This window comes from Anopheles cruzii, chromosome 2 (genome assembly GCF_943734635.1).
Source record: "Anopheles cruzii chromosome 2, idAnoCruzAS_RS32_06, whole genome shotgun sequence".
Lineage (NCBI taxonomy): Eukaryota > Metazoa > Arthropoda > Insecta > Diptera > Culicidae > Anopheles > Anopheles cruzii.
Genome location: NC_069144.1, coordinates 6,374,660 through 6,386,965, shown reverse-complemented (window position 1 = coordinate 6,386,965; position 12,306 = coordinate 6,374,660). Strand labels below are relative to the sequence as shown.

Here is a 12,306-nt window from a genome sequence, read left to right as displayed (position 1 = left end):
CACCAAAAATACACGGTCCATTCTTGGCCCGGAAAAAGTAAGCGTCGACCAACGCCGGCACACAAGGGACGCAAGCTTCAACTCGTACACATCGAGGTTGTCGAAAATCTGGCATAAAACCTGCCAAAAACAAAATCTTGTTAGTCAGTTACATTTGCTTGATGTTACGAATCACTTACTTCATCAGGCAAATCGTTCAGATTCATCTTTTCGGACGAATGTTCACTGCGTAAATTGTTCTAACTGAAATGGGCAACCGATAACAATGGAGGTTAGATCCGAACTGTGTTAAAAACAGCGCTGTCAGAATAATTGTCAAAAAGACAGGATTGCTCGACCGTATTCCAGGGTTGTACTCGATGTAGTCTTAAACCCGGTCCACACGCTACGATTTCATAACGACTGGCGTCGCAAACCCGATACGTTGTGCTCACTTATCGATTGCAGTGGTCGAGGAAATGGCTTTTAAAGCGAAGCAACGATTGAATTTCGATAAATTCCGTAAAAAACTCGCGCATCAACATGTCAACATGTCAAACCACCATCAAAACACGCACACAAGTATGGAAGTTGTACGACTTTAATGCTCACCGGCTTTAATTTTCTAGGTCGCGGGTGACTGCCATCAGAGACTACTGTGGTGCCACACGGTGCATAACAGCACATATAACAGCCTCTTATATAACAATTTTGACAGTACAGTGACCAGTGTCAAAAGCGTTGTGGCTCAGCAGACCCTATAACACGATGTTATCACGGCGCATACCAGATTTGACACTATGTTACGTGTTACGTGTTATGTTATGCACCGTGTGGCATCGCAGTTACGATTGGTCGCAAGCGATGCGGTAACGTGTGGTAACGGTCGTAACGTGTGGATCGGGCTTAACCATCTTTTCTCTTGGGCCGCACAGAAGCTGTCAAACGCCGACGGCTGACAACTGGAAAGAAACCGTTTTTTAGTAAACAATAAAAACGTGGACAATTTTACATTCCTCTATTTCTTCTGTAATAAACTGTTGGAGTCGAAATGGCACCTTCGAAACGGTCAAAAGCTTCATCTGCAGCCGAGTAAGTTGCCGGGGAGACAAGGATCGATAATAAGAGGTGTGATAACAAATATCTTTCTAGCACCACGCCTATGTGTCGAAAATGCCTGTCGACTGATGGCACTTTGGAGTCGGTCACTTCCAACGAACGGGGAGAATATCTTTTACAACAAACGTTTTCCTGTACAAATGTTCAGGTAATATGCCCTTCTTAAATAGAAATTTTCCCATGCTGTCGTAACGTAACTGAAATGTACGGGGTTACACGGTTGGAGGTTTGTGTTCAACGTACTTTATTGCTCAATACTTTTGCTCTGTTATAATTTTCCACTTAATACCTATCGTGGTGATCCAGTTTATCCTGAGCCCAATGTTAATATAACTTCTGCTTAGCGCGCTTCACACAGAAGATGCAGTTCGGGTGGTCCCAATGGCTATTCGTTCTTATTGTTTACCCAAACGCGCTTCTTTTCTAAGAACAACGTTCGCGCTGCTACATTGTTTCTCGTGTCTTCCTTCTGTAACGGTTATGACATGCTCCTCATCTTTTTGCAGATGAAACTATTTGCCGAATTTCCAACGTATTTGTGTTCGGCCTGCAAATCGCGATGTGATTTTCTGGACAAGTTGCGCTCGATATGGATTCTGAACAATGCAAGAATCGAACGGTTTAAGGAAGAAGCCGACACCACCCATTTGGCCGGTTCCGATACAAGTGCAGAGCATTCTAACAACGACATGCAACCAACCGATGGCGTTGAATCGGTGGTCAAAACAGAGATTGCCGCAGAAGATCCGGAAGATGATTATCAATCGAGTCGAACAGTTTCTAATTTACAACAGATAAGTACATACGATTATAGTCATCATGACGATTTGTTCGAAGCAGAGGAAGAATCGCTGGAAACACTTTTGAAACGTGAACCAATGGACGACCAGCAGCAGGATCAGCCATCAGATGCTGAGCTGAAACATGAGCATAATATTCTCAAAACGGATCCTTTCGATGTCGAAGGCGATGCTTCTGTGGAAGGGAAGACCACCATGGGTCCTGACGACCCAGCAGCAGTATCAGATCACAATAATTTGGGTATCAAGTATGCCGCCGAAGGACCTACATTTAAACAAATGGATCCTAATGGTGAAGAAAAATCAGAACACACTGGTAATCAACGTGTCTCCGCACCCGTATGCCACTGAAGGCTCTACATTGAATGAAATGGATTCTAATGCTGAAAAAAAATCGGGATGTCCTCACTGTCCTTGCAAATTTTCACGGCAAGATCATCTTAAGGATCACATTCGGACTCATACTGGCGAAAAGCCATTCATGTGTAAAGTCTGCAGCAAAACATTCCATTCGGCAAACAACCTGCGCAATCATATGCAAATTCACAACAAGGACCAACATCAGTGTTCTCACTGTCCTCGCAAATTTTCACGGCAAGATCATCTTAAGGAACACATTCGGACTCATACCGGCGAAAAACCATTAATGTGTAAAGTCTGCAGCAAAACGTTCCATGCGTCAAGGATCCTGTACATGCACATGAAAATTCACGACAAGGACCAACATCAGTGTCCTCATTGTCCTGGCAAATTCGCACGGAAAATCCAACTTAAGGAACACATTCGGACTCATACCGGCGAAAAGCCATTCAAATGTAAAGTCTGCAGCAAAGCTTTCCATTCGGCACACCTCCTGTACGTCCATATGCAAGTTCACGACAAAAACCGGCTTGAATGTCCTCAATGCCCTAGCAAATTTGCACGGCAATCCCATCTTAAGGATCACATTAGGACACATACCGGCGAAAAGCCATTCGAGTGTAAAGTCTGTAGCAAAACGTTCCATGCAGCAAGCAACCTGCGCGCCCATATGAAAATTCACAACAAGGACCAACATCAATGTCCTCATTGTTCAGGAAAGTTCGCACATCCATCTCAACTAAAGATTCACATCCGCTTGCACACCGGTGAGATGCCATTCCCATGTAAAGTTTGCGGTAAAGCGTTTAATGCGGCCCGATACCTGAGCCGACATATGAAAATTCATAACTAGGACCAACACCAGTGACCTCATTGCACTCGCAAATTTTCAAGGGCAGTCCCGTCTTAAGCAGCACATTCGGACTCATACCGTCGAATAGTCATTCCGATATGAAGTTTGTGGCAAACCGTTTCAGGCGAAAGCCTTTCAGCATAATCCAATGGACCGATTCACAACAAGGACAAGAATTTGTCAGAACGAGAGCATTCTGAAACAAACTGCAACAACCTAAATTTCTCGGCTCGGGTCGATTTCACCGAGCTTCGCGACTCGGGTCCGAACAAAATTAATGTCCTGTCGACATGCATGAGTTCCTGTTACATGAAGCGTTCGTAGTTTCTCGATAATTTCCGGTACGAGTTCGCTGTGAGGTTTGTGAAAATCGCGTTTTAAACGCAACTGAACTTGCATTATTTCTTTATTGTCGATATTTTGTGCTTTGACATCATAGTATTACATTACATTATCCTTATCCTCGACCGTCGAGTCCGTTTTCTTGCGCAGCTTGTTTCGGAACGTAGAGTTCAGCCAGGTGGCACGGAAACGCTTGCTGAGCCGGGGGAACCGTGACCGATAGATGATCTGCTCTTCCTGCGACGATCCTTCCGGATCCGGACTGTCGCCAGCTTGAGCCGCGTCGCGACAGCAACACCAACAGCAAACGGGACGTAGGGCAGCATCCGTCGGGGCAGCGTCCGGTCCCTGTTCCGGTGGCAGTCGGCACAGGAATTGCAGCACCTTCGATCCCCGCAGTGCGCTTTTGAACGTTTTGTTCGTCAGCCCGTAGATGAGCGGATTGATGGCGGCGTTCAGGAAAATGAAGGCCACTTTCGCGAACCACCACATGTAGATAAATCGTTCGTTAAACTGTGGAATGGAAGGCGAAGGATTAAACGGGCACGTTCGCTGCTGGCCACAGTTACCTGAATGTGTTCGAAGTGTTCGACGCTGTAGAACACAAACACCAGCACCGTGAACGGGACACGGACCACGATGAAGCCCAGCAGGACGATAAAGAGCGTTTTGGCCACCCGGCTTTTGTACCGTACCACCATCGGGTGTTGCCGCCGTAGGGCACTCCTCTCGTAGCGGTCCAGCTTCACTAAAATGAGCGTGTACGCGATCAGCATAATCCCGAGCGGCAACCAGACCAGCATCACCAGCAGAAACTCCCAGTACGGCGCCAGAACGGAGCGATCCTCGTGGCAGTACATCTCGATCACATTCTGCCAGCGTCGTACTTTGAAGTGCCGATACAGCAACAGGGGCAGCGCGATCGAGAAGCCGGCCACCCAGCAGAATGCGATGGCCGCTGCCGTTCCACGGCCCTTTAGTCGCGTGCCGGACGAAAGCACCACCGCCGACAGGCGATCGTAGCTAATAACGCACATGCTCAGCACGGAAGTGACCAGCAGACCACCTACCGATGAGATACGATCCCCCCGATGAACCATCGTTACTACCGCGGCCAGTAGCTGGCACTAACCTTCGATCAATCCCTCCAGTTTACAGCCGACGGGGCCGAGAAGATAGTTTTGAAAGAAATCGTGCGTCATAAAGAAAATGGGACAGACGAGCAGCGTCAGGAAGTCGGTCACGACCAGGTTCGCGATCAGCAGATGGCTCGGCGTGCGCAACGTGCGGTTGCAAAAGATGACCTCGAGCAGAACGCCATTACCCGCCAGCCCGAAAAGGATGATCGGGAGGAACACGCACAGCTTCACGATCAGCTCTGTCTCCGGGATCGTGCTCCACAGTTCCAACGGGTAGTTGTAGAGCGATGTGTTGACCTACGAGGTTCGAGTTAATTTACTATCGCCGGCAACGCCGTTGGCCATTAATACGCACCGTCGGTGTTGCCCAGAAGAAGCGCGAGGCCGGGATGTACTGGAGGGGCCGGCTCTCCGGGTCGAATCGGAATCCGGTTCGCATGGTTCGCTACAGGCTTTGCGTCACGTTATCCAATAAGCCACGTAACTCTCGGGCCGGGTTTCAGAAAAATATTGATCTAAAAAAGGATCGGTGGAGAGTTAAATAAAGCATTTCGGGATTTTATCGAAATTGTGAGAGTAAATAAATTTTCCACCGCCACCATCGGCCACCAGCCGGAGGAAACGCTCTCTGTTAGTGCCATGTGTGCCTTTACTACGGAGCAGCACCGAGTGATGCCGCGTGGTGCTTATAAACAAAAAGAATGAGCTTTGCTAATGCAAGACTGAGTCGGGTTTATTTTGGGGAAATATCTTTCCGCAATGCCGATCGCCAACCGCTTTCCGCCATCGGAACCGGTGCAATTGTCGTGCGGAATGTGAGTGGAGAGTGCACTCCTCCGTGGTCGCGCCAACAGACCGTAGTCTGCAATCTATATTTCATTCTTTTGCCCCCCTCGTGGCTGTGAATAAAACAAATTTATTTACCTGTCCCGCGGGCAAGAAGTGGGTCGAAAAATGATAATTTAAACGGGCCAACATTCGGTACCATCTGTTGGCCATCAACGCGTCGTTTGGCCCGCCAATTAATTTCAAATATTGTATCGTTTACGGGCGAGTGCAGACAGTATCTCATCGCGGGACAAATAAAAATACGATGCGCAACGTGTCCATTCCGAATTGCCGCGGATTGAAACATCGCACAACGTGATCGAAATCAGATTCGCTGCCGATTGACACGGATCGGGTCCGGGGTGCTAAATGCGAATGCGTGCTTGCTTTCCACGAAATGATCCGCGAAACCGGATCAAGTGCAGGTGAGAACAAATCGCCACGCCACGAACCAGGCGCCTCCATCGGGCTGAATGTTACTTTTTTATTTGGTACTGGGTTACGTTTAACTGAGCGGAAGCGCGCTGAGTCAGCGATATTTTTATCACTTGTTTTTGGTCGTCATTATGGGGATCGTTTTCGGAGCATATTGCGCACCAGCTTATAGAAAATACACTCTGAAGTTGATGTGTTACTGATCCGATTGCTATTAACCTATTTACCTATTGCTATTAATCTATTTATTTTAAACTATTCGCTGGTACGTCACTTGGAGCTTGGAATAACTTTTCTTGGCAGCCAAACGAAGATGGAAAAACAACCCAAAGCCAGAACTTTACCTGCGTTTCTGGATGATTTGAAAATAATGTTTCCTATTTCGCTACACATTCACAGCAGAACAACAAACCATCCGAAATTGGCCGGCCAAACGCCAGATGGTTCGTACGTTCGAACGCCAGAACACACCAACCGCAACTGACCACCGGAGACGATTGGCGCCGGCTTTCGTTGGTCTCCTGTTGGTCTGCTCGTCGTTCCTGTATTCTCCGGCGAAATGTGATAAGAAAATGGTATGTTTACTTGCAGAACGCTCTCGTTACGGCTCTCGGAAGCGGTTCAAACGCAACAAACAGTGCGACTATTTATAGCGACCGTAGGAAGTGTTCCGTTGGGTTGGTCAGAAAATGTGCGCATGCCGCAAGGAAGGGAGGGAAATGAATTTAACAGCATTTTGAACGAAACTTTCGAAAATCCAACATACGTAGACCGCGTAAATGCAAAATTATCAGAACTTATTGAACACACTTCGTAAATAAATAAATGAGGAAAAATTGGTATAAAATCTCCCCTTCAGAAACAGATCCAGCCGCAGTTGTTGGAGTCACGGAAATTAGCGACTGCAACGGTAACGATACAAAACACGAGATACACGACGACGTGGCGGTCAGAACCGAACCGATCAATGAACCGTACCGATCACGATCGAACCCACTCTCGGCTTTCTCCCCACGCCTTCGCCGGCACCTTGCGGTGCGCTGAAGGCGTGGAAAAAAGTTCAAAGAGTGACCATTTTTATTGTAATCTTATTGTCATGTTGTAATTTCCATGCTGAAAAGATGGTACGAGATTAAGCAGACACAGTATGAAGTTTGATGATGATTAGCTTCATCAATTGTATTTATCAATGTTTATATAGCTTACCGTTCGAGCTGGTTTACAATTACTGTTTGCTAACACTACCTTTTCACTTCATGTGAAAAGTGGTCGGAACTTAAAACGAATCATTTCAGACACATCATTTCATACAATAATTAATCTTGCTATCAGTATTGCGATCAGTGCTCGTGCGGGTGCGGGGTTCGTGTGTGTGTGTGGGGGGGGGGGTTGCCACCACGCACGGAGAGATCGTAAGGGACCACCCGTAAACAAACCTAGCCAAAACCTGAGAGTCTGCATCTAGTTCTTTAGGAAAATTCCCCGATTTCGGGTGTCCTCGTGCTGCATCTTTCTTGTAAGTTCCAAACTAAAACCAAACACGATGGCAAAAATGAAGTTAAAAGCTACCAAGTCTCCCACTGCGCGTGTCATCATGATTGAACAGGGCACGAGCGCGATCCAGAAAGATCTTTACGCTCCAATATTTGGTACGGGGTAGGTTTGAAATGTTCTAGCGAAGTGTGTTTAAAATCTACCAAACCGACGCGGTTCGGGCAAGGGAAGGTAAGGATTGCAAAACGGGTTGCGATCCTGTGGGTTGAAGTGCGCCACCGCACAGGCGATTAGCTGGAGGAAGTTGGGCCAATCGTTGATGGCCATTCGAAGGCGCTCAAGATCGTTGAGAAGATCGTACTCGGTTCGTCGACGGTTTGGACAACGTCATTATACTGTGATCGAGTATATTCTACGGTACCGGCACTCGGTTCGGCGACGGTCCGGACCGCGCCACTGTACTGTGGTCGATTATCGAGAACGGACTGTGTGGCACTGTGTGACTGCCACGAACCGATTAAATACTGTGCTGGTGCTACGGGGACTTCCTTGGCCAGTTTGTGTGGTGCCAGTAACCGAGCCACCAATTGGGATGTTTGCTGTATTGGCACTAACCGTGGTACCGGTACTGCAGGGTCAGGAGAAGATGGCACCCCGTTTGACACGCCCCGCGCAATGGTCTCGGGAAACAGCGAACCGTCGGGCACCATCTGCCTTATCGGTGTGACGCTGGCCGTAGGCGGTACCTTTGGTTTGTAGGTAGCTTTAAGTACCGGCCGCAGCAACGATCGTCCATCATTACCGACCGACGGCGGCTCTTGCTTTACTGACGGAATCCGCAAGTCTAGGGTTGTCCCTCCGGTGTCTGACGGCTTTTTACTGGGACCACTCTCAACGAGGGTGGCTTCTGAGTTCTGTTGTTCGATGAAGTTATGAAATTCGGTAGAGAAATCGCGCTTTTCGAACAGTTCGGGTGAAGGTTTTTGCGCCGCTGGAAGTAGGTAGGAAAGCGATGGTGGCACTACTTTGCTCCCGTGGGCCATGGGAATGTTTCCACCAACGGTACCGCCGTTCCCGCCGGCATAAACGGTCGGTTTGTAATAACTGGAAGTGGTTCCGCTGGGGCCAAAGGTGGGATTAATTCGGACAACCGGTGCACTGTAAACCGTTCTAACCGGGCCACCGCTAATCGGGACCACCGGCGGGCGTGTGAATGAATTTGGGTTGTTGGACACGAATCGCGGATGACCGTAGCCAGACGATACCTTCACCACCGGTGGCATATAGAAGCTGGAATTGAAACTTCCACAGGAACTAGTCGACGGCGGTGGTCGTCGTGGTATGTTTATCACATTGGCCGAAATCGACGGTGCGGGTCTTGGTATGTTTATCACGTTGGCCGACGATAAAGATGGCATGGTACTGGTCCCGGCCGATGGTTGCGCCTTATGTAGCGGGTTTTTACCCGGGTAGGTTCGCACCTTAATAAAAACGTCTAACGGATCAGTAGCAATCCCCGGGAGGTCCTGATTCCAAAGTGAACTCGGCCGCGAATGCAGTTTGTGCCGCTCGATCGCTTCACGCTTCAGCCGCTCCTGGACGAGGCGCTTTCGCAGTTGCTCCTCTTCCCTCAGTCGCTTCCTCTCCAACATCTGCTGCTGGCGGATCTCTTTGGCCAGATCGCGTTCCTTCTTTTTGGCTTCCAGCTCGGCTTTCCGGGCCGGATCGTTCGAAATACTTTTGAGGCCTCCCGATTCGTCCACCGCTTGCTTCCCCCGTCTGCTGGCCCCACCCTTGCGGCGGGACTTGGACCGACCCCGGGTGGTCTCGTACCAATCGTCATCGTAGTCGCTCGACACCTTCCTCCGGCGGTTCTTTTTACCCTTCTTCGACGAACTGTCTTCGTCATCATCGTCGTCGTCGTCGAATGGATCGTACGATGAGGTCTTAAACTTTGGCGGCTCCGCCGGTGTCGGTGTCGCCTCGTTCTCGGTCTTGTGCTCTTCGGCCTCGGAATCGTACTCGTCACCGGTCATGAACAGGGACTGCTTGATCTCGTCCGACAGGTGCGGGTTGTTCTGGATGTCGTTCAGATCGAGATCGGGATTTTTCTCTTTGAACGACAGCTTCGGAATGCAGACCACCGCGTTGCATGCCCGCTTCATCGGCGTCAGATCGCCCTCTTCCGAGAACGACTCGATGCCCTCGTCTTCCTCAATGTACCGCGGCGGAGGGCCCACCACGCGCGTCGCGTCCTCCGGGTGGGGCCCAAAGTCCGTACCGTTCATCCAGGCGTCGTAGTTTTCCGGCTGAAAGCGCTTCACGAACGTGTCCATCGAAATTTTCACCATATCCGAACGACAGTAGCACTGCGTGGCCCGCTTGCCGTACTCGACCCACCGAGGCATCGCGAAGTTGGTCGACTCGGCACAGTTGAACCCATGATTGAACCCGGCATGGTACCCAAATGGGAACGTGATCATGATTTCGTTCTGCTCCTGTGTGATCTTGTCGAATGGAATGTTGTGTTGCTTGAGAATCTGCGGACTGATGAGGGTCATCTTGTGGCGCAGAAAGGCCGAACAGCTTTTGTTGCTGGCCGGAAACATACTGTTGGCCAGCTTTTCCAGCTTCGTGCCGTGCTCCGGCGGCACGGCGTACCACGTTTTCGGTGCCCCGAAGTGCAGGTAGTTGATCGAGTACAGGTCCATGTCCTCGGTGTGCCAGGCGAATGTGGTTTTCCACATGCCGAAGTAAAGGTACGCCGTGTTCACACCCTCGATCGATATACCGTAATCCGCGTTGACGTAGTCCAAAATCGTTCCCAGGCGATTAATGTTCCAAACCTGCAAAAAAGCAAATCGTACCGCGAATTTAGGGAACCGCCCCGTGAGCCGATGGTGTCGCCTCGCTTACATCACAATCCGTATCGGTAATACTTCCGCAAACATCTGCACCATAGATCGGGGCAACATAGGTTATGTTTTTCCAGTACTTTCGCTCCAAGTCTTCGAAATCAAAGTGCTTTGGTGTGGTGTACCTGGAAGGGACAGCGAGACCGATTATGGAACCCATTTCCTAGTAGGCCTCCAGGCCAATAGTTACCGCTCCGTGTTGGCCAGCTCGGCGAACTGTGACACCGTGAGCGGGTTCTTCTGTATGTTGATCTGCTGATAGAGCCCCAGTTTGCCGGCCACAACCTGGCAAATGGGTGCCGGGATGGTCAAGTCGATTCCCTCCAAATCGTATCCTTTTTTCCGTGGGATCCATTCTGGTGGCGGTATTATCTGAAAAACAGCGGAACGCGCGTTAGTTGCCCATTTATGTGGATCAATGTTTACTACGATTAGACGCAATGTTTACAATGCGCGTCAACAACAGTGTGTATGTGTGCGTGTACCGGTGCGAGATGGTGTTGCCACGCAACCAGCCAACAAAAACGACGCGATAATGTAAAACACTCCTTCTTTTTCTCATTCTTCTTCTCTGATACTTTCTGTAATGGTGTGCTTTTTACCGGTCGGGTTGTTGACCCCGCGCCAACCCCATTGTCGCGCCGGTCTCGTGAAACGCAACCATGGCCATGACCAGGAAAACACTCCTATATGTTTGGTCTATTGTGCTTTTGAGGGTGAATATATACAAAAAAATAACAATAAAATGCACGTGTAGCATAAAATGCTACAAGAAACAGGAAAACAACACCACCACTTACACAATACGTGTAGCCGATGCTTTAGTGTTAGTGACATATGAACTGTCAAAATCAGCTGTTTGGCGGTGAAACAACAAAAAAGGGATTGTTGAGACAGAAAACAAATGTTGGAACCATTCGATATTGTTCCAGTGCCGATCAAGAGCAACATATTTAACAAAAATGGCTATCTGACGCGAATAAAGCCGTGAAAACCGAACTTCCCACATGCGTGTGTGTGGTGGTGTGCGTGGAAGCGTGATAAACAAGAAAGTATAGGTTTTTTCATCGCAGATGCATCGTGCTTGTAAACAAATCGGGCAGAGTGCGAAATTTGGTAAAACTCTGCATTTTTGGGTAACCTAATGAATTGTTTCAAACTTTAAGTTTAATTAGGCAGGGCTAGGCCTTAACAAATTAAGCAGTGTAAAAAAATCAGGGAATGAGATGCCGGGTGCATTGCGAGCCGTGGCTTACCTTGGCTAGGCCGGCCCGGTGTGCTCCTTGCGATTCGATGTACTCGATGTACTTTGAGAAATTTTTGAACTCTTCCCAGGTAGGTCTAAAAACCTGTATTCTGGTGCGTTCCTCCTCTGCCATTTTTTATTGATTGCTGCGGGCGATTTTTTCCGATCTGAAATAAGACGGATATTCGAGGGTTAGTTTATAATTTAGGTTAGGTTAGGTTTTATTTTTATTTTTTCTCCGCTAACATCTTTCGTTATCATTTTATCTATTACATCATACTCCGAGTGCTTAGCCCCCGGGAAGCGAAGGGTAACCAAAAACAACACAGCGCACCGAACGGTGATTCACAATCTGCACAGAAAAACACTATACTGGCCTACGTGACCACTGCTAACGTTCTTCCTAACCGTCCGTCCACACTCTCGGCTCCTGCGCGCACCCGTCCAAAAGATGCACAGAAAGTCCCTTTCCGCAGCATTTGTGAAGTTCAGACTAATTTTTCACCTTTCTACACTGCGCTAAGCATTAAAACTACGGTGCCGATGCTTTGGGCGATACGCACGGAACAAGTATTTATTAATCGATGCTCCCGACGGCACCCTTCGGACAGCCAACAAAATGGAGGAAATGATGCTGTCCGACGGAATTGAACACGATTTGGTGTGTAGTTACCTGATCCCGGGACGATGCTCCAGCCAGAACGTAGACTTTAAGTGGCGGATACTTTACAATCTAGCTGTAAAATATCTGATGAAATTGTTTCGACGAAATCACATTGTTTTCAGCGATGCACAC

The 12,306-nt window shown here is 48.6% G+C and overlaps 2 protein-coding genes across 2 annotated transcripts; both read right to left on the bottom strand.

Moving 5' to 3' along the window:
• Positions 1–3,552: 3,552 nt before the first annotated feature.
• Positions 3,553–5,031, bottom strand: LOC128276492 (neuropeptide Y receptor type 1-like). The gene is made up of 4 exons (XM_053014954.1): positions 4,948–5,031; positions 4,586–4,889; positions 4,023–4,519; positions 3,553–3,966 (listed from the first exon to the last, which is right to left on the bottom strand). The coding sequence occupies exons 1-4, from the start codon at positions 5,029–5,031 to the stop codon at positions 3,553–3,555; spliced, it is 1,299 nt and encodes a 432-aa protein (XP_052870914.1).
• A 2,608-nt stretch (positions 5,032–7,639) lies between these two features.
• LOC128276459 (lysine-specific demethylase 4A-like) lies at positions 7,640–11,643 on the bottom strand. Its single transcript, XM_053014922.1, has 4 exons — positions 11,521–11,643; positions 10,455–10,636; positions 10,266–10,389; positions 7,640–10,195 (listed from the first exon to the last, which is right to left on the bottom strand). The coding sequence occupies exons 1-4, from the start codon at positions 11,641–11,643 to the stop codon at positions 7,640–7,642; spliced, it is 2,985 nt and encodes a 994-aa protein (XP_052870882.1).
• Positions 11,644–12,306: the final 663 nt, after the last annotated feature.

Excerpts from the sequence above, each read along its gene's own strand:
- LOC128276492 (XM_053014954.1), bottom strand. The coding sequence starts at position 5,031 with ATGCGAACCGGATTCCGATTCGACCCGGAGAGCCGGCCCCTCCAGTAC. Across the intron at positions 4,890-4,947 it reads TCTTCTGGGCAACACCGACG|GTCAACACATCGCTCTACAA; the intron begins GTGCGTATTAAT and ends CGAACCTCGTAG. Across the intron at positions 3,967-4,022 it reads AACACTTCGAACACATTCAG|TTTAACGAACGATTTATCTA; the intron begins GTAACTGTGGCC and ends TCCATTCCACAG.
- LOC128276459 (XM_053014922.1), bottom strand. The coding sequence starts at position 11,643 with ATGGCAGAGGAGGAACGCACCAGAATACAGGTTTTTAGACCTACCTGG. Across the intron at positions 10,637-11,520 it reads ACCGGGCCGGCCTAGCCAAG|ATAATACCGCCACCAGAATG; the intron begins GTAAGCCACGGC and ends GCTGTTTTTCAG. Across the intron at positions 10,390-10,454 it reads GAGCTGGCCAACACGGAGCG|GTACACCACACCAAAGCACT; the intron begins GTAACTATTGGC and ends TGTCCCTTCCAG.